Source organism: Morone saxatilis, unplaced genomic scaffold, assembly GCF_004916995.1.
Source record: "Morone saxatilis isolate NCDOM2014 unplaced genomic scaffold, NCSU_SB_2.0 Contig3, whole genome shotgun sequence".
Taxonomy (NCBI): domain Eukaryota; kingdom Metazoa; phylum Chordata; class Actinopteri; family Moronidae; genus Morone; species Morone saxatilis.
The window spans coordinates 14,659,207-14,677,515 of record NW_023339873.1 but is presented as its reverse complement, the minus strand read 5'-3'; the positions used below and the strand labels follow the sequence as shown (position 1 = coordinate 14,677,515).

The window sequence follows — 18,309 nt, the reverse complement described above, 5'->3', positions numbered from 1 at the left end:
ATTAACAGCCATGTTGGATCCTTGACCACACATTACTAACAGAGACATACTATATTTCATGAGAGAGGGCTTTAGTTAATTCAATATAAGGGTTCAGACTTCACCAGACAGACCCACTGCTATCAGCTGAGTGTTTATGTGTGCAGTAGAACATTCTGCGGCCACTGTACCCGGTTATTAGATTTAATGACAGCAATTTTCTGTTCTCATCTATGATACTCTGCTTAATACAAAGGGTGGCCCTGCTGCTTGGTTTCCTCCTGCAGAGCTATAAACACAAATAAAAACAATGGGATGCAATCCAGCTGCATAGTGAAGACATGGAGACCAAGTGGGATCACAATAACAGCTCTCATCCTCAGTTAGCCCATGAACCAAAGGTTAGAACTACAATTTCTTCAAATACTGAGACATTGCAAAATATGTTCATAATCAGTTTGTGTTACTGTATGTAAGACAGGTTAGTTATATCTACATATATAAAAGCTTTACAGTGTAATGTCACTCACAGTTTGTGAATTTATAGTCTTTTGTGATAATGAAATATTGTGGTAATTTAGTATTTTAGCAATAGCAACATTCCAGAAATGATGTGTCTTTTGATAGCCGGGCTTCAGATGAATTGGGCCCATCAGAGTCTTTGGGGGATTTTGTTAGGGTGTCATGGTGTCGTATCATTTGTCTCAAGATCGTGGGTCCAGCTCTCTGTCAGCTCACACTCATCCAGCAGACTAAGCAACTGCTCCTCAGTAAGGTCTGGTGACTCATTCTGCAGGAAGACACAAACATAACGTATGTACGATTTAAAATATATCTATGGTGTTAGACTAGGGTTAAATGACAAAAAAAAAGTCAAGAAGATGTGCAGATGTGCGTGCACAACCAATCACACATGTAGACTGGATCTCTGGCAGTATCAAGGTCACATTTCCCTATTAGAGAAGTGACGACAGAATATTTTTCAGCTCAACTGCTGATCTCTTCCAAACATTTCCCATTACGAACATCCTTTACTGAACTTAAAACTCAGTTCTTGACAAATCCAGACAGTGTGTTGTATTAATGCATGACCTGTGATAACAGTGGCAGTTCATAATAATATACTTTTCCCCTGCGCCCGGTTGGAAGCTTCCCGGGAAAAAACACTTCCAGTTGGATATAGCTCTTGTTATTCTACTGATAACTCGTACTCCTCACAGGGAGCCTTCTGGGAGTGCATGTGAGTTCAAGGAGAGAAGCCAACCTTCTTAAACTAGGTTAAAAGGGAAAGTTTTCAGGATTTAAATAATAGCAATATCTGTTCATGGGAGAGATGTGCTATCTGGCATGTGCAACTGCAATTTTTGGTTTCAAATAGTTTGGCTTTTAATTCCTTTATCATAATTAAAAAGGTGAGACGTGACTAATTCACCTATGCACGTGTGCTCATAGACAGTTGCCATTTCTTGGTGTGTACTCTGTTTAGACAGCTGCAACTCAACAGTTAATTTGTTCCAATAATATCAACTCATTACCTTTCATGACATGTGCATTATGCCAAAAACATGTCCAGGGAAGCCAGACCTTAAATCTCTGGTTTTAATAGTAATCATTGTCATCATTCTCTCAGCATGCACACTCATGTTTCTAGCTGCCATCCCACACTGAACAGAATGTCCCTGGCCTTTTATAAAGGGATGTCCGATCCAGTTACTCTGTCCCTGATCCTGATGTGAGTCATAAGCCAGTAATTGATTCTTTTTGCCATTTGGGGCAGAGGAACTAGCTGTAAAGACAGCATTGGCATGTTATCACCTTATAAAGTTATTATTGCCAGAATGTTAGCAAATAGTTTCTATTACAGGCAGACAAGGAGCAACATTATCATTAATTTAGTCATGTCTGAGTCCACCTGAGGAATTTAGGTCAAATACTCAGTCCCCTGTTAGCTCTGTTTTTGGTCTCGGCCAACTCCTCCACTATGTTCACTAGCTAATCACTAACTTTGTGTGTGTGCTGTTCAGGGCTGGGCCAAGCCAGTTAGCTTAGCTTAGCATAAAGACATGAAGCAGGGGCTAGCTAGCTTTATCTTGTTTTTGTACAGATTAAACAAACAACATACAAAGTGTTAATTAAGGAGTCTTAGAGGTGCTGCTAGGTGGATATTGCCCCGTTTCCAGTCTTCATGCTAAGCTAACTGGCTGCTTGCTGTGGCTTCCTATTTAGCATAGACCTGAGAGTTAATACAGTTAGGATTAGGGTCAGTTTTAAGATCCATAAATACAAAGTTTAGACTGGTATTAAATAACTTTTATATTCCCATATGTTCCAGCAGCCAACTGCAAATTACTAATTACTAATCTGTATTAAAAATTTGGGTGCCAGAAAAAAATAAAATCCTGCACCCCAGTGTGACTCATCCCAGGCACTCTTTCCTAATATTATGCCCATGCAGTTGTTTTCACCCTTTCCCCATATCCCGCTGAGTCACTCGAGACAAAATCACATTCCTGTGTCTCGTCTATCCCCACGAGCTGAAGCTAATACTCTTCATCGATCATCTGTATTCCTCCTCTGACCAGACCACCCTCTGAAACTCTCCAACCTCTCTCCAGGACCCAGTTGCTGATATACATCTCTACCAGACAATCCTGTCCATGTTCAAAGTCCTGACACCCCTGAGGTCATGGCGGGTTGGGCCACGTTACTCAATTACCCAGGCGCTGCAGATCATCTCCTACCAATGGACAGGAGACCACAGGCATCATGGACACATTCCAGCCTTGTTGCCCCCTGCAGCATTGCATGCTTTTGTCCTTTGACATGCATGGAGCAAGACATGGCCATTTGCCTGTGGACTTGACCATCACCTCTAAATAGTGAAGGAAGATGGCCAGTGTTATGTGTTTATTTATTATATTATTATATAACGTATGAATAAACTAGTGACACACTTGGTAGGTACTGTATTATGGATAAGCTGTCCTTCCATGTTTATTCTACTGTTTTAATAAGTATAATTGCCCAACCCCACTCAGACCAAAAAAAAAGAGATTTGCTTGGAATGGAAACTGTAACATAAATTTGCACAAAACACAAGTAAGCCATTAGTGCAACTTACGATATATGGCACAAAAAAATTCACTGGTCAATTACTGGAATGTCAGTGTTTGAGTGTTCATGAATGAGGCAATAAAATGTGCCCCACTGGCTGGAGTATTAATGGCCAGAAATGCCTTTAACCAGCACCAGCCGTCTTAGACATGTGAACTATAAGTTAGACTTTCCTACAAAAAGGAACGAAAAAGAGATGGAAGAAAGAAAGAGTTTTTTTTTTTTTTACTGCTGTGACAAAATGCTGTGACTCTTTAAAAGTGGTTGACCTCAGGTGCCCTTAATACTAGGGAGGCCAAGGGTGTCTGTGGGTGACTGATATGTGTTTTCCTGTCTGACTGTCTGTCTACTCTCTACAGAGCCAGTTTAAAAAAAAAAAAGTATTACAGCCACTTCAGCTCTTTTACAGACCAGGTTCCCAGCAGACACCACATTCATTTCAGTAAACAGCCGAGTAAAGAACTGCAGATACAGGACAGCTAGCCAAAGAAAATACATGATCTGTTTGATTGAGGTGGTTCCGGCGAGTAGTACCCTTCTTCCATTGGGTTATCACTGAGACCAGAACAACAAGGGTGATCCTTTTTCTGCCAGAAGTAGGTTCTGTTTTTAAGCTGCCATGAGTGGTTTTAGTTCAAGTATCCATTGAACACAATGCAAGAGAAGATGTAAACACATCAATTAGTAGTGTTTTTTATAGACTATTTCCCAGTCAAAAGAAGTGTACAGTTGTTCCATCCTGGAGTTATTCCCAGACATATATCCTCTGAACATGTGAAAAACAAGCTGGAGGTGGAGAATCTATAGACACTATCATCTATTTTATACTAACACTGACTCACTGCACGCTACGACAAATACCAATGGAATGAAATCAACATACATATTAAAAAAATATGCTTTGCGAGCACTGGGCTCTGTTCTATGAAGTTTAAGTTAAAGTGCATCCAAACGCTACTGCATTTGCAAAGTAAGTCCCTCCGGTATTTCTCCCTCACTCACTGCCTGTTGGCCCGCTGCTCAGAGAGCTGTTGTAAACAGAAAACAATGCATTTACGAGGAAATGGGTTTGACGTGGCTGCTCATGAACCCAACACATTATTAGACAATTATCTATTATTCCAGGAATGAACAATTCCATGAATGACATGAACAGCCTCTGCCCTGGGCACATCATCTCTCTGACTGTCTTACCAAAACTGCTAAATTTGCATGGTTCACAACTGACTCATCACTCATCAGTAAGTCTTGGAAAAGTTATTGTCAAATAAATTTGCAAGCCCTATATATCTGGTGGTTATTGTCAGAATGCAACATTGCTGCTCCAGACATCTGTCTGGCCTGCAGCCACACAAAGCCATTTGCAGAAAAAGTAAGTGTAAAGGAAAACCATAACGCCCTGTTTAGCACCTCTTTGCCATGCATCCACTGTAATTTGTCACTTCACTCCCCTTCCTTGTGTATGTTAAATAACCTAACCTTAACCCTAACCCTCCAGACATGGGAGTCCTGTTCCTCTCCCACCAAACAATGGCAGGATGGGTGAACCCCCAACCTTTGGTAAAAGATCAAGTTTCTTGGTCACTGTCCTGTATCAGTTTCCCACCTGAAGATGAATCTGACAAAGCCAGCCCTGCAGCTATCCATCCTGCAATGGACCACCACCTCTCTTCAGCTTACTGTTGGCTCCTGTACACACAGGGTCCAGGACCGGTTTACCACAAGCAAGGCCTGCTCAGCTTTCAAGGTTACAGGCACATACCTCATCTTTATCGGCCACAGACCCAGGGGCCAGTTCTCCACTATAGGTAGGAATTCTATTCATTACACTCTATGTGGCCCCATTCAGATGTTGAGACCAATTCACTATACTCACTTTCTGCTATAGCACACTACTGATATCACTGTGAATTTGTCGAGGTTAGAAGAAAAAAACAAGTTTGCCAAATGTCAGACAATGTGGATAATACAAATGATTTGCCCCAGGGGCTCTCTGAGGAACCTCATTAAAGTCAGTTTATAGTTGTGATTCATGGCTGAATCCCAATATCCTCATTTTACCCCATCACTTCACACATGGCACCCTGCACATGTATTGTATGAATGAAAGTATTGTACAATGGGTCAGGGACAGATGTCTTAAAATGCTAACATCGGTGGTGAAAAAGGGGGTGAGGGGCTGTCTTGTATCAATGTTCGTAAGCTACACAGGTCTATGACATTACACACCACCAAAGTTGACAGCTGCCATGGTGAGGCATGGAGAGCCGGCTCACTGTTGATGTTGTTGTCCAAAAAACGGTTTTATCCTCCTTTGAAACATTTTAGAATACGCTGTAAATAACTACATTATTATCATAGTTTATATTTACAAAAAAGTGAGGAGAATTCATATTTAAGTTTGACTTGAATAATTGAACGAAACAACAACAGCTGTTTTTGGTACTTGCAGCACAGACACCACTGCATAGAGAGTGGTTCTTAACTTCCAATGCACATATCTCAAATACCTCTATAACAAAAAACATCCGTGGCCATGATGGGAGCACCTCTTATTCTCTTCCACTCATTAGAAGCAGGAAAAGGGGAGACTGTCAATCTGTCTTTATTTCAGGAGATCATAAAGTGGCAAACAAGAGCAGACAGTGTGACAAGCCAAAGGCTAACAGCCAGTAGCCATAATAATACTGGAATGAAGTAGAGAAGAGGGTGAGACAAGCTGAGAGCGAGAGAATCTCTTTTCTGGTAAACCTGACTGTGGAAAAAGAGTTGTGAAACTGCAGAGTTGCAATGCAGCTCAACAATGCCTGAAGAGATCGAGGCCAACAGATTCATCAGTGGGTGCCGTCTTTGTGTGGAAAGGACTGTAGGTGAGTGCTCACACAATCCCCTGGTCTGCTCCTCTTACTCAATTTTACTAGTTTCAATCTGGATTGTGCCAGGATGCTATACTTACTTGTGGTTTTAATATAACTTTTATTATCCCACCACACATGAAAGACTCTCACATTGCTGAGAGATTTTTTTAAGAAATAAAGAAATGAAAACCAAATATATTTTAGTCCCAATGTGCATACAATAAAGACATGAAGCTGGGAGAAATTAAATATTGATGCAGAGCAAGCTGCTGTAATAAGTCCATCGGTGATGGACACAAAAGTGCAACAACATCAACTGGTTGAAATTAACTGTTGAACAGAGGTTGAAAGATCGGTTCATGAAAATGTGGCAAAGAGAGCTCAGAAGCATGACGTCCTGCAATATTTATTCAGAATTTAAACAAGAGCTTAAAAGAAAAGAAAATGAAAACCAAAAGTGTGGGCAGCCTATTTGTAATTTTAGAGTGAATAACACCAGAATTCCTAAGATCCGGGGATGATATAAGGGGCTGGACAGAAACCAGAGGATCTGCAACCTCTGTAATGACAATTGTTTGGGAGTTGAGTATCTTTTTTTTCTTTTTTTATGTAGGAATGTAAGCATACTCAATTACAGAGAGGTATGTGCCAAAGTAAACCACCCATCTATGTTTAAATTAATCTTGTTATTACAATCAGATAAGCCTAAAGTTGTTTGTAAACTAGGTGCCTTTTTGAAAAATGTCCTTCCTTTGTTTAAGTAACATTTGTTGTACATTAGCTCTGCCATATGGTATCATTTTGTTATTACTTCATATTTTGTTTGTGCTCTATACCATATGATTACGGTCCTGAATCACATAAATAAATTAAATTCAATTAAATTTAAAAAATGAAAACTGCAACTTTCAGATCAAAAGTGGACATGTGGTGATGTGATCTCACAAAAGCTGATTCTTAAAATCAGATCAAGTCATTTTGTGAATTGTGGCCAGTCCAAGTCCAGTCCATGAGAGGGTTGCTAGTCTGGCATAATAGACAAAGATGAAAGCATATCCCTGTGATTGGTACTAGAGAATCAAGGCTAACATGACAAAGACTGTATGATTAATGATGTCTGCCTGATTAGATCGAGACTGTCCTGCTGAAACCACCCAGTCTTACTGTAAATGTTAGGATTGTCCTTCCTTTAGAAGTTGATCTAGGAATGCAGCCAAATGAGGTTGCAGGAAAACCAGCACCGGATCAGCTGTTGAAAATCACAGATTTAGCGCTAACAGTTGAAAATAACCCTATTGAACTTGTGTTATCTCTTCTTTCAGGATTTTGTTTTGATTGTTTTTGTTGTTTCATGTAGGTTATCATTGACAGAGAACAATGGCAGTCATACCAACAATACGTTTCTTAGCACAAAATAAACCAAGACCTTGCTGCACAGGAAAATATCAACAGCAACAACAAAAAAAAGCTGGAAAATTAAAGGTGAGAGGAGAGATTCTTTGGCACGGAGATGAAGTTCGCTGGAATGGTGGATTGTTTGGATTGAGAGAAAGGAGAATCCGAGATGACGCACAAAATTACAGGTCTCAGATCTGAAGCCAACGCAACACAGCTTTTGTTTGAATAAATCACTGCAAAAAGGTAAATCAGGTTGAGGTCTAGGCAAACATTTAAATTCTTAACACACTGGAATCAATCAAACTGAAGTACAGCAGAGAATCTGTTGCCCCTGCTACAACATTAGAGACTAACCTTTGAACATTTTCCACCTTTACAATAGGTGCTACACTTCAGCAGAATGCCAGACTAAACACAGAGCACTATACTTCCCATTTGCAGGGAAAACATCTAACATCCAATCCATCCTGACAGTTTATTATAGAGATATTGCACTTCAGTGAAACATTTATTATGTCAAACACATTTCTAAAACAAATTCATTAACAGTCAGCCTAATGTTAGCTTCCTTCGCTGGAATTCAGGACTCATTTTTTAACTCTTGTCATCACCGACTGTAAGTAGGCACTACTTCTTAAAAAGATTCGACAAAGAAACAATAGCATTACCCGGACCACAGTATCACAGTTATAGACATGTTATTTGGACTAGATGTTTAAAAAGCATTCCAAGTGAATGATATCACTTCATATAAGGCAGTATTAATAGTTTACTGTTTATGAACTGAAGCTGTGCATGCTAAAAGGGGAAAACGGGGTACTAAAGTAAAATAAATTATTAAAAATTAAATTGTTTTAAAGTTCAAAGCAGCTCCCTCCAAAGGTTTTTAAAAAAAAAGCCTAATAGCACAGAAGTTGACTTAAGCATATTGTATCTCGTATAATCCATGGATAAACAGAAATGTAAAAACTGCATCTTGCATGGTTTTAAAGGGAGTCACATGCTGTAAATATTTCGTAGAGAACAGCCAGAGCACTGACTTCCCGAAGTTTTGTTTTATGAGGTGTTGGGCTGGGCAGTTTGAGTTTACTCCCCTAAACACAAATCATAATTTTGACTTGTCTGTGTGTGTACAGATTAAACAAATAAGATGTCGATTAGGTGGGAAGCCATATTTTCGAGCTGGGGAGCTGCAGCTACTCCCACTTGCTTCAAGTCTTAATGCTAAGCTAAGCTAACCACCTCTTGGCTCCTACTCCATTTACCACACAGACGTCAATGAGCTTCTCATCTAACTCTTGAAAGAAAGAAGATAAGTGCATCTCCCAAAATACTAGTAAACTAGTACTATTAAAGTGAACACTTTAATAGTATTAGTATTGGTAGCATTTGGAGGAAAACTTTCTTAAACTAAAAGGATGTTAAACTTTCCTGCATTGCTCTGACTTTGAATTAACTGTCCAATTCAACACAACAAAAAACGTATTCTATTCACAAACTGATCTCTCCTTAGTTATCATGGTCTTATACACCAGAGAAATACGCACAACCTCTGAGTTATGGATGTTACACAAATCAACTTTATGACTGTACAGGAACTGTGTGAAAGTGTTTAAGAATGCCCTCCCAGACAAATTCCACACAAATAAATCTTTTCTAACCAAAAACAAGCCCGGTGGCACTAAGAATATGCACAGTGAGTGTGCTGTTTGCATTACACTCGCTTGCTAAGTTCAATCATTTAGTCACTGTATATAAAATGCAGTGACACGCAGCTAAATGCAAAGAGCGTCTAGCTTCACCAGTAGTTAAGAGACTGGTGTTTTTTTGATGTTTTGTGATCGTAATGAGAGAATGGTTTCCTCAAACGGAGTTTGGTTTAATTAGTAACAGATTCCAATTGTGTCTCCTTAATTAGGCCAGGAATAGGTTACATAGCATGGTGCCCTGTTTGATGTAAGGGTGTGGCGGCCACTTAATGGTTTTATTACCTCACTGTTTGTGAGCAAGGGGGGCATCTTTTATGTTTAAATTAGGAATATATGCATCATGTTGTGGTTCATCAGTGTGAGAACTGATGTGTTGGTAAAGTTTAGGACAAAGCTGTGAAGAAGCAAGCAGGTAGTTTCTTGTTCTTGTTCTTGTTCTCCATTTGGACAATGTCAAAGTCAAACTACTAAATTTATCTCAAGTGTTTTTCTATCCTTTCTCACAAAATAGTCATAAATGTCAGAGGAAGCAGAAATCAGCGCTATCCACCTTTGTTCTTGGGACATTCTTGTGTTGTGCCTTTAGCTACAGGGTTTGGGGAAAGAGTGACAATTGTGTGGCTGTAACTCTTCAGGGGCTCCTAAAAGTAGACAGAGCTCAATGGTTTCTAGGGAACACTGTGGAGTGTGGACATTGAATCTCAGTGAAGAATGCTCAAAAGCAATGAAACACCGTGGAGGACAAAAGGCCATCGGTGGAGTAAACGGCCATCCTCGCCCTCAGATCAGACTGCAGAGAAACATATTTAACTCTGTGAATATGAGAGTGATATAAAGAAAGAGAAGGAGAATGAAGAGAATGAGAGGAGAAAAATATGGGCTTGCGGAGACACGAATACTGCATGTGATTTCATCGTCCCCCTGTGAGAACGACTGAGAATGAACTGTGTGCTTGCAATAATTTGTCACACACATATTCACGGAGAGAAGCACTGACAAGTTTTAGAATGCACAACACAGGCACTGTGTGGATGTAACGACTTGTGTGAATTTGAGCATGTGTTTTGTTGTGTGAACAAATGTAGCTGCTTTGAACTCACAGTCATCTCTTGGCCCTGGCCCAGGATCTCCAGCTGCTGTTGGATCTCTTGGAGGCGCCTCTCCTGCCCTCTCCTCTCCTTTATATCCTGCAGGACCTTCTCTCCTGGCTGCGGGTCCCCATCGCACTTCCAGCCAACCTCTGAGCCGTGGCCCTGATACACAACAGACACGACTGTTTCTCACGGGGAGCAAACAACCCTTTTCACATGTGGACGTGCTTGGGTTCTCCTAGAGGGGAACTGCCCATTGTCCAGAAACCCTCCAAAAAATGTCCAATTGGATTAAAAGCCCACAGTTCTAAAGGCCTGTTTTACCAAAAATACACACTCTCCTGGAGTTTTTCGCCCTTGATATCTTTTTGGACATTTGGACTTGCAGGAAGTCAGGTGACCTTTATCCGGTCAACTTTGACATCATGGTAACAATAATAAACACATGTTAATGCTGTAACATTAGGTTTACAACAAAACTACTACTACTACGATCATTGTTTGGGTTAAAATAAATATGTCAGTTATGTTACAGACATAAGTTAGTAATACCAGAGGGTATGTTTTCAGAACAGTAGGCCTTCATGGCAATGGGAATTTTTTTTTCAAATAACGGGCTGTCGGACAAATGGGCTTTCAGTCCAATGGGAAAATAATCGAAATAATGGGCCGTTGGAACAATGGCACCCTCCTAGAACTGCACTCACAGCTTAAGAAACATTTAAAAAGGGATCAAACCCATATATCAGTTCATTTAATATTGAAGTTTTCCATTCCTCCAAGACTCTTGAGTTACAGCATGCTTATCTCTTTTAAAATGTCATCATGATGGCATGTCCTAAAGATGTAGGGATGAACACCAATACTGCTTTTTACAGAGAGCGAGTAAAAATCAGGTGCTTATATTTAAGACTTGAGAAAGCCATACAGTCCACACAGGGTCCAACATAAATCACAGATTTATGGCATCCACGTGCACTGGGTTGACACAATGAACCGCAAGCTGCATCCAAAGCAAACTTTGAAAATGGGTCAGGAGGAAATGGGTGAGTCATGCCTGGAAGACCAATCCATAGACAGCTGATAAGTGAGCGGCTCGTCATTCTGATCAAGAAATGGATCTTTTCCATTGGAGAGGGAACAATCTGTGGTGAGGTCATCAGATTCAAATTACACATTTAGATGTCAGGTTTGTCACAAATATTTGAACAGGTCATAAGTCTGTCACGAACTGTGTTGATGCTGAAATGCTATGCTAGGTTAAGGGAATAGCTTCTGCAGATGTAATATGATGAACTGTAGGTGCTGAAAAGCTAGCATAGTTGTGGCAAATCTCAAAGGATGGGTCAAACTGTTAATATCCACCCCACTCACAATTTATTCTTTATACGCAAGGATGGAAAAACATGGCGAAATGAACAATACTGTAGAGACTGACCAGTGAATGACCTGTGGTACCGTCATATTGTGACCTCTAAAAATACACAGCTCTATAAAAGCAGCAGCTAGGTCTAAAAAAAAAATTGTTGGGTCTGAGAGGATGTTGCCAACCGCAGGGCTGTTTTGGAGTGTCAGTCCAGCGCCATGTGGTTGAAATCTCCATCTCTCTTGGTTAGTCTGGATGCCAGGCAGGCGTATGTATGATCTAATAATGTTGAAATTGATGGATATTTCATAAAATGTCGACATCTCAATAGGGAATTGCATACAGCGAAATGGTAGGTTACCGGAGACAGCAGGATCCACCAGGAATTGTGAACTTAATCACTGAGTTACTAAATCTATTATGACACATTTATAACAGGATGTGATCTTAGTTAAACCCTCGGTAGGAGGGGAGTTCAGTTAAGTCAGCCAGTGTGTGTGTAAATGCTTCTAACAGGCATGCCTACACGACTAATATCACGTATTGCATTTACACAGATTTCAGGAAACTGAATGATACCAGTGTTACTTAACTTTAATATTTAAATCTTGGCAAAAACAAGAAGTGTGTGTGGCCTCACCTACCAGTGCCCTCTGTTTCCCTATAGGGAAATAATGACAGCTTCTATATGAAGCCTCTTTTAAGTGGTCGTTACTAGAGCCCTTCAGTAAAGACTCCCTCATCCAGACTACAAAAGCCAGGACCACGACGGGATCAGACTCCTGTCATGCACCAGAGTGAGAAATACAGCATCCCAACCAGGAAAAATAAAAATTAAAGTCTAGCTTTACCACCATCCTCACACCACTAAATGCATGTTTCTAAAAAAGCCCAAATCTTTGGGAGAAACAGTTTATTTAATTTGGAAACAACATCTGCCCTACTTTTCAAGAACTATAGACTGCAAACTTTAACATCGCCTGCAGGGCTTAGCCATGATAAAACTATGACTGACCAAAGTTTGAATGAATTTGGCACGTGTCACATATTTTACTGAACCAATTCTCTGTGGCCAAATTAACACAATGTGAATTCTGGTGAGTGTAAGGGGAAAATCTCTTTGTATAAACTTTACTGATTTGATCGTAATTACAGAAAAGATAGATGGTCCACAAATTACACATCATCTTTCCTGGCTTTCATCTCCCCGTTACTGTATGACTGTCTTCTATTAGCTTAGTTACAACAAAGCAAAAATAAAGCAAAGCTGTGAGGTTTACATAGTTTGTTGCATACGCTACTATCAAGTCAAGTGACACCTGGATCTCACTCACACCCTTTCCCAAGATGCTTCCTTTCTCCCACTGAAACCAGTAATCAGATGTTTTCCTAATGTTTATGAATCATATAAATTTACTGCATGACTACACCGGAGATGTTTCAGCCATATTTTTCAGTCATCCGTCTCAACCGCGTTCGATGGAACACTGTTATCAATCCAGCTATCTACACAGGCCATGTAACGTTTTGCTTTTTACTTGCGTTGTACTAGTGTAAACCTAACCCAAAGCATATTTTTACACTTCATGTCTATTTTTTCCTGTTTTACAAACAAAACATCTCAATGGAAAGCTCTTAACTATGCTATAATATTAAAAAACAACAAACTAAATCTGCAAAATTTTTATTCCAATGTACTGAAACAAGACTAAGAGTCATGCAAGTGTCTCTGTAAGGTAGAACAAAGGTACAGCGGTGGTTTCAGCTAACTGCATGCTCACAATGACAATGCTAATGTTCATATTTAGCAGGTGCAGTGTTTATTATATTCTAGTTTGCTTTGTCGCTAGCGTGACTAAAAAAACATGACACCAAAACTAAACTCTATTCGTTTCAGTGTCATGCGAGGTTCATCTGCACACATTGGTTCTGATGCTTGAAATGTAATGGCAAGATGAAACCGATTTGATATTGTTTGAAATACAGAATGTGAATATGTACTTGCTTTGACAAGTGACAACTGACAGCTGTATGAGATCATAAGTGTTAAACTGACACAGGGCTCATTTTATGTTTCATAAAAGACGCGGTAGCCTATAACTTACTATTTGCAGCACTTTCGCCCCACAATGTTTCTAATTATGTAATTGATTAAGCAGTAATAATAAATGAGTGCTAAAACTTTAGATCCACTTCCAAGTCATTAGCAAGAATAAACACTAGTCTCTTGTGCCAGACAACTGTAGTAATGACACACTTCTTGGAGAAGATTAAGGGAATAATGTTTCTTGACCTTTATAGACTCCAGTGATTGTTCTGATTTGCTTCTTCTCCTGGAATGTGTGATAGAATTAACTTAATATGAAGTTAGACTGACAGACTTCCAAACAGCCTATCGGAACATCTGCAAAAAGCTGGCAATTGGCTCGCCTCGGAGTTGTCACTTGACATGCTGTTAAAGATCTCCAATAATCACATCACCTATCTGGGTCACAAGACTGCTGGGAGGCCACAAAGATCCAGACTTTGTTTTCTTTAAGTATGAAAAACATGTCAAACATAATTATGTTGAGAAAAGTATGTCAGCCTATTGATGGTGATCAAATTGGAATTTGATGTTGCATTAGTGTCACGAGTTGATATAAAGTGCAGCATTGTAGTACAGGGTATTATGCTGACTGCCAAGTGTACATTGAATGCAGAATGAATGTTAATAGAAAAGGGGAAAAGCTCATTGGTGCATGATATGACAATTCCTGAGAAGCTGTCCTTGTTTCAACCTTACGGTTCAGATTTTGCTTTCCCATAATATAAAAAAAACAATTTGCCAATTGCCATGAGCTAAACCATCATTAGTCGATTATTTGTAGGAGTTTCAGATAACTTTGGTCAGCCATGCATTACACATTCATGAAGTGGTTATTGGTATCCTGCGATCAATTTTAGAATTTCAGATAGAAGCAATACATTCCACCCTGGGGTTGTCATGTTGTTCGAGTGTGAAACAGCTGCAGCGGTTGATGGATAAGCCGCTGTTGTCCAGAGTGACGAAATAGGAAAAACTGTGGAGATTATTTTATGTTTATAATTTAAAATAAATCTTGAATGCGTAACACTAAGCAATACTGAGTGTGCTTTATCTTGATGTTCCCATTAAAAGGAACATATAATTACATCACGTCAATCATATTAGTTTTGTTAGACAGTGGAGGGAGCCACTGAGATTGGTAGCCTGGAGCTTCTCTGCTCCAATATGGGTTGCATCTGTGGTGTGATTTGCCAAATATAACAGCTGGATCTTCTCATGCAGGCGCATTCTCAGATACATCTCATAAACAGCAAGAAAACAAGACAAATGACTTGGTCACCCTTGTGTATAAGTATAATCTTGCATCCTGTTGCAACATATTACATACAGTATATACAAGGCAAACAGTGTACCCACCGTTTGCGTCAGGTTCCTTTATACTGTACATTAGGTGTTGAAGAGGCCTGCCTGAATCTGGATCAAGAACTGCTTGATGGCGCTGTTCACACACTCAAGACAAGCTAAACAGGCAAGGCGTGCTCTGAGGCAGCTAATCCAAGGAAGTGTCAACAGTCAAATCATAAACGCTACTGTATATTCCAAACAAAGGAATTTGTACAACGTGTGGTCCTTCCAACCACATTCTCCGTGACATTTTTGACTAGCTAAAGTCAAAAATAGATACATGTCTTTTTTTGTTACACAAGTTACACAAATCAAACAAAGGGGGGAAAAACACTTATGTGATGTGAATGCTAGCCAACATTTCAAACTGTTTGTTTTAGCATGCGGTAGCCACAAAACGGCTCATTGGCCTTGACTCTGGGGCCTTTGTTATACTAAAAATGTCGGTCGGTCACATTAAGACTCAGTCATTAAAAAACAGGCTACACAAATAATGAAAACAGCATGCTTTTGTTATACAACATTTCATTTAGTAATCTAATGCAATTCAATAGAATAGCTCTGCAATAATTCCTATCTTTTTAAACATTATAACTGAGGTTTTGATTCAAATCTACAATATACTGTAGTCATTTTGGAGTGAGTGGTAGTGTACTGTTGTGCTGGACTGAACCACTTTGAAAATCCACTCCATGTAAGAAATACTTTTCAATAGAATATAATGCAATAGAGCAGAATATCTGTCCAGCTGCAGCCTAAAAAATACCATGAATCTGACACTATGTCAACAAAAAGTGACCATGGGAAGCCTCCAAACATGGATTTAATGATGCACCTGACTATTGGTAAATCGGTGTAAGTCTTTATAACTCACTGGCAGTTTTTCTAGAAATTAATTTTTATTGACCGAAAAATATACTCCCCTGTTGCGGACAATACATCTTGTTAACAACTTTTGGCTACATACTGCAAAGAGACAGTGCTGTTGTGATCAAAGGGAGCCAGCCATGCTGACTCACCCAGAGATGGCTGGTGTTGTTCAGAACAGCATGCTCCTCTCTTTTCCTCTCTGTGTCTCTCTGTTTCTCTTCCTCTGTCTCTCCTCAAATCTGAAGTGTAGTAGGAGTTCTGGCTATGCCACGTGGACCCAGGCTACCTGCCAAGGCCTGTCCACATGCCTTGCCACGAGCGCTCCCTGTGAGAGCTCGGGAGTAAGCTGTTCGGAAGCTATGGCTGAGAGTCTCTTGACTTCTCTCTCTCTCTCTTTCTTGTATTTTTTTTCTCCTTCTCTCAGATTGACATTTTGCCCAGCTATGACCTGTGGTCATCTGCCAGGTTCTGAGGCAGAGGTGCTGTAACACAGATGTCTGCCATACACGATATATGCATACCTGCATGCTGATACTTGGGGATAAGCAAGGTCATGCAAACAAATGTTTTTAATCCTGCACCACTTGCCTTGCATAAAGGCATAATCTAACTCTCAACACCATAACCACAATTTTATCTAATGTGGCTCCATAAGACAGAATGTGAAGCTTTGTATATCACCATCTTAAAAATGTCCCAGATATGAAATTTGTCTGAATCCAAGTTGTCTCTTCTGCCTCCAGAGGTCATGTTTTTACATCAGTATTTTGGATCTACGGTTAATGATTTGGTGATTGCTGAACATTCCTGAAGTATTAGAAGATTCACTTGTGGGTCATCTGGACTTTATACTTGCTTTTTTTGTTCAGAACTGAGGGTGGTCTGGAGCAAACACTGTTGCACAGATCAAAACCTCCTGGCGCATCCTACAATCAAAAGAACATACTGAATTTGATACTGGGTTAAAATGTCCACACCACCACCTGTGTGTTCTTAGTATCTTACAGCCTCATCCAAAAAGCAATCAAAGTGTTTGATCTGTTTGTGGTTTTCACTGTTCAGGTTGTGGAAATCTTGCATGCATTTGTGATCCCTCCAAACCACTGTAAATACTTCACAGTCTATGGCTTTTACTAAGAGACTCACAGGGCCATCTCCACCCAGCTTCACTTCGCTAATATAAGGTAATTTCAGTGGTTGCCAAATAATGACACACACAGACAAAATAAAATTGAATAAAGAGCTTAAGAAGCATGTTAAATATTTATCAAAAGCATCTGGAGGACAAAAAACGTCCAAGCATCTTTTTGCACTTCTTATCCCTCAGTGATCACATGCTGTGCATTGTCAAGCACAATATCTGACCTAGATTTCAGCTGCTAAAAGTCTTGGTGGTAATTTTTTAATAAAGAGAGACGAAATATAGGAATGTTAGCATTGTCAGTGTGATACTTAAATATAAATAACACATAAAGAAGAATTTCGACACATGGTGTTTTTGTAGTGTCAGTTTTCCATATAAAGACTGCTGGACTGTTTGTGCAGTCCTTGTCGAATAGCTCCAACCAACGTACACTGTCTGTACATTAGCTGTGGGCTAGCTCTAGAAATGTATAGTTGAAACATTTTACTGTGCCTATATATGCAGCCAGTTCTCATTCCTAGGTTGTCAAATAATGACACAGGGTACCCTTCAGAGTCACTGGGCTTGTGTGTGAGTGAGAAAGAGTGAGAACGTCTGCACCAGAAGGAGGTGGGGTGAACGGATGGCTAAAACAAACACAGTACTTTCACCCAGAGATCAGGGTTTGTGTCTAATGTGAAACCAAAAGTTATTTGTGTCTAATGTGAAACCAAAAGTTAATGTTAAGTTATTTTAAGTTTCAAGTTACACAAATTATGTTACGTGCGTCATGTGGCTTGCAAAGTTGCTTATGTCACATGATTTACAGAACATAATTATTTTGACCCAAACCACTCTCTTTTTTAGCCTAAACATAAGAAAACTGTGACAGCACTAACCGTGTGTTAAAGAAGGCTTTAAGGCAGCCCAGTGCATCTCATACAGATGCTACAGGGTGCTGTGTGCATCTGTATGGACACAGAGTTGGCGTGATAAAGCATCAGGGTTTAATGACCTGGGATAAGAATGGATTGTGGTGCTGTTAGGTAGATTTGGTTAAACATGTTGAGCCCCGGCAGGTAATAAAATACAGACAATAGTGGGTGGTGATAACATACTAAAATACTTTAATGTTGCTTAATTTGGAACATAGAGACAATTAGCAAACATTTTAAGCATTTTTTATTGTTAGCAGATGATTTTGTGACTGAATAATCCTCTATGGAGTGTCATAATGAGTGGAACAGTCAAAAGTAAGATTTCAACCATGGCAAGGAAAAATCTCTAAACCACTTAACACAACTGCTGCTGTGGGTAACACCAGTGGGAGAGGCGTTTATAAGAAGACAATAAACTGGGTCTCATAGG

The 18,309-nt window shown here is 39.7% G+C and overlaps 1 protein-coding gene across 1 annotated transcript in view; it reads right to left on the bottom strand.

The window, feature by feature from the left end:
- Nucleotides 1–62: 62 nt before the first annotated feature.
- The window catches only part of fsip1 (fibrous sheath interacting protein 1), a 28,184-nt gene continuing 9,937 nt past the window's right edge, over nucleotides 63–18,309 (bottom strand). Inside the window, exons 7-8 of the mRNA XM_035673711.1 lie at nucleotides 10,159–10,311; nucleotides 63–769 (exon numbers count right to left, since the gene is read on the bottom strand). Of these exons, the coding sequence (XP_035529604.1) occupies nucleotides 662–769; nucleotides 10,159–10,311 (261 nt within the window). The 3' untranslated portion in view covers nucleotides 63–661. The remainder of the gene's footprint in view (nucleotides 770–10,158; nucleotides 10,312–18,309) is intronic.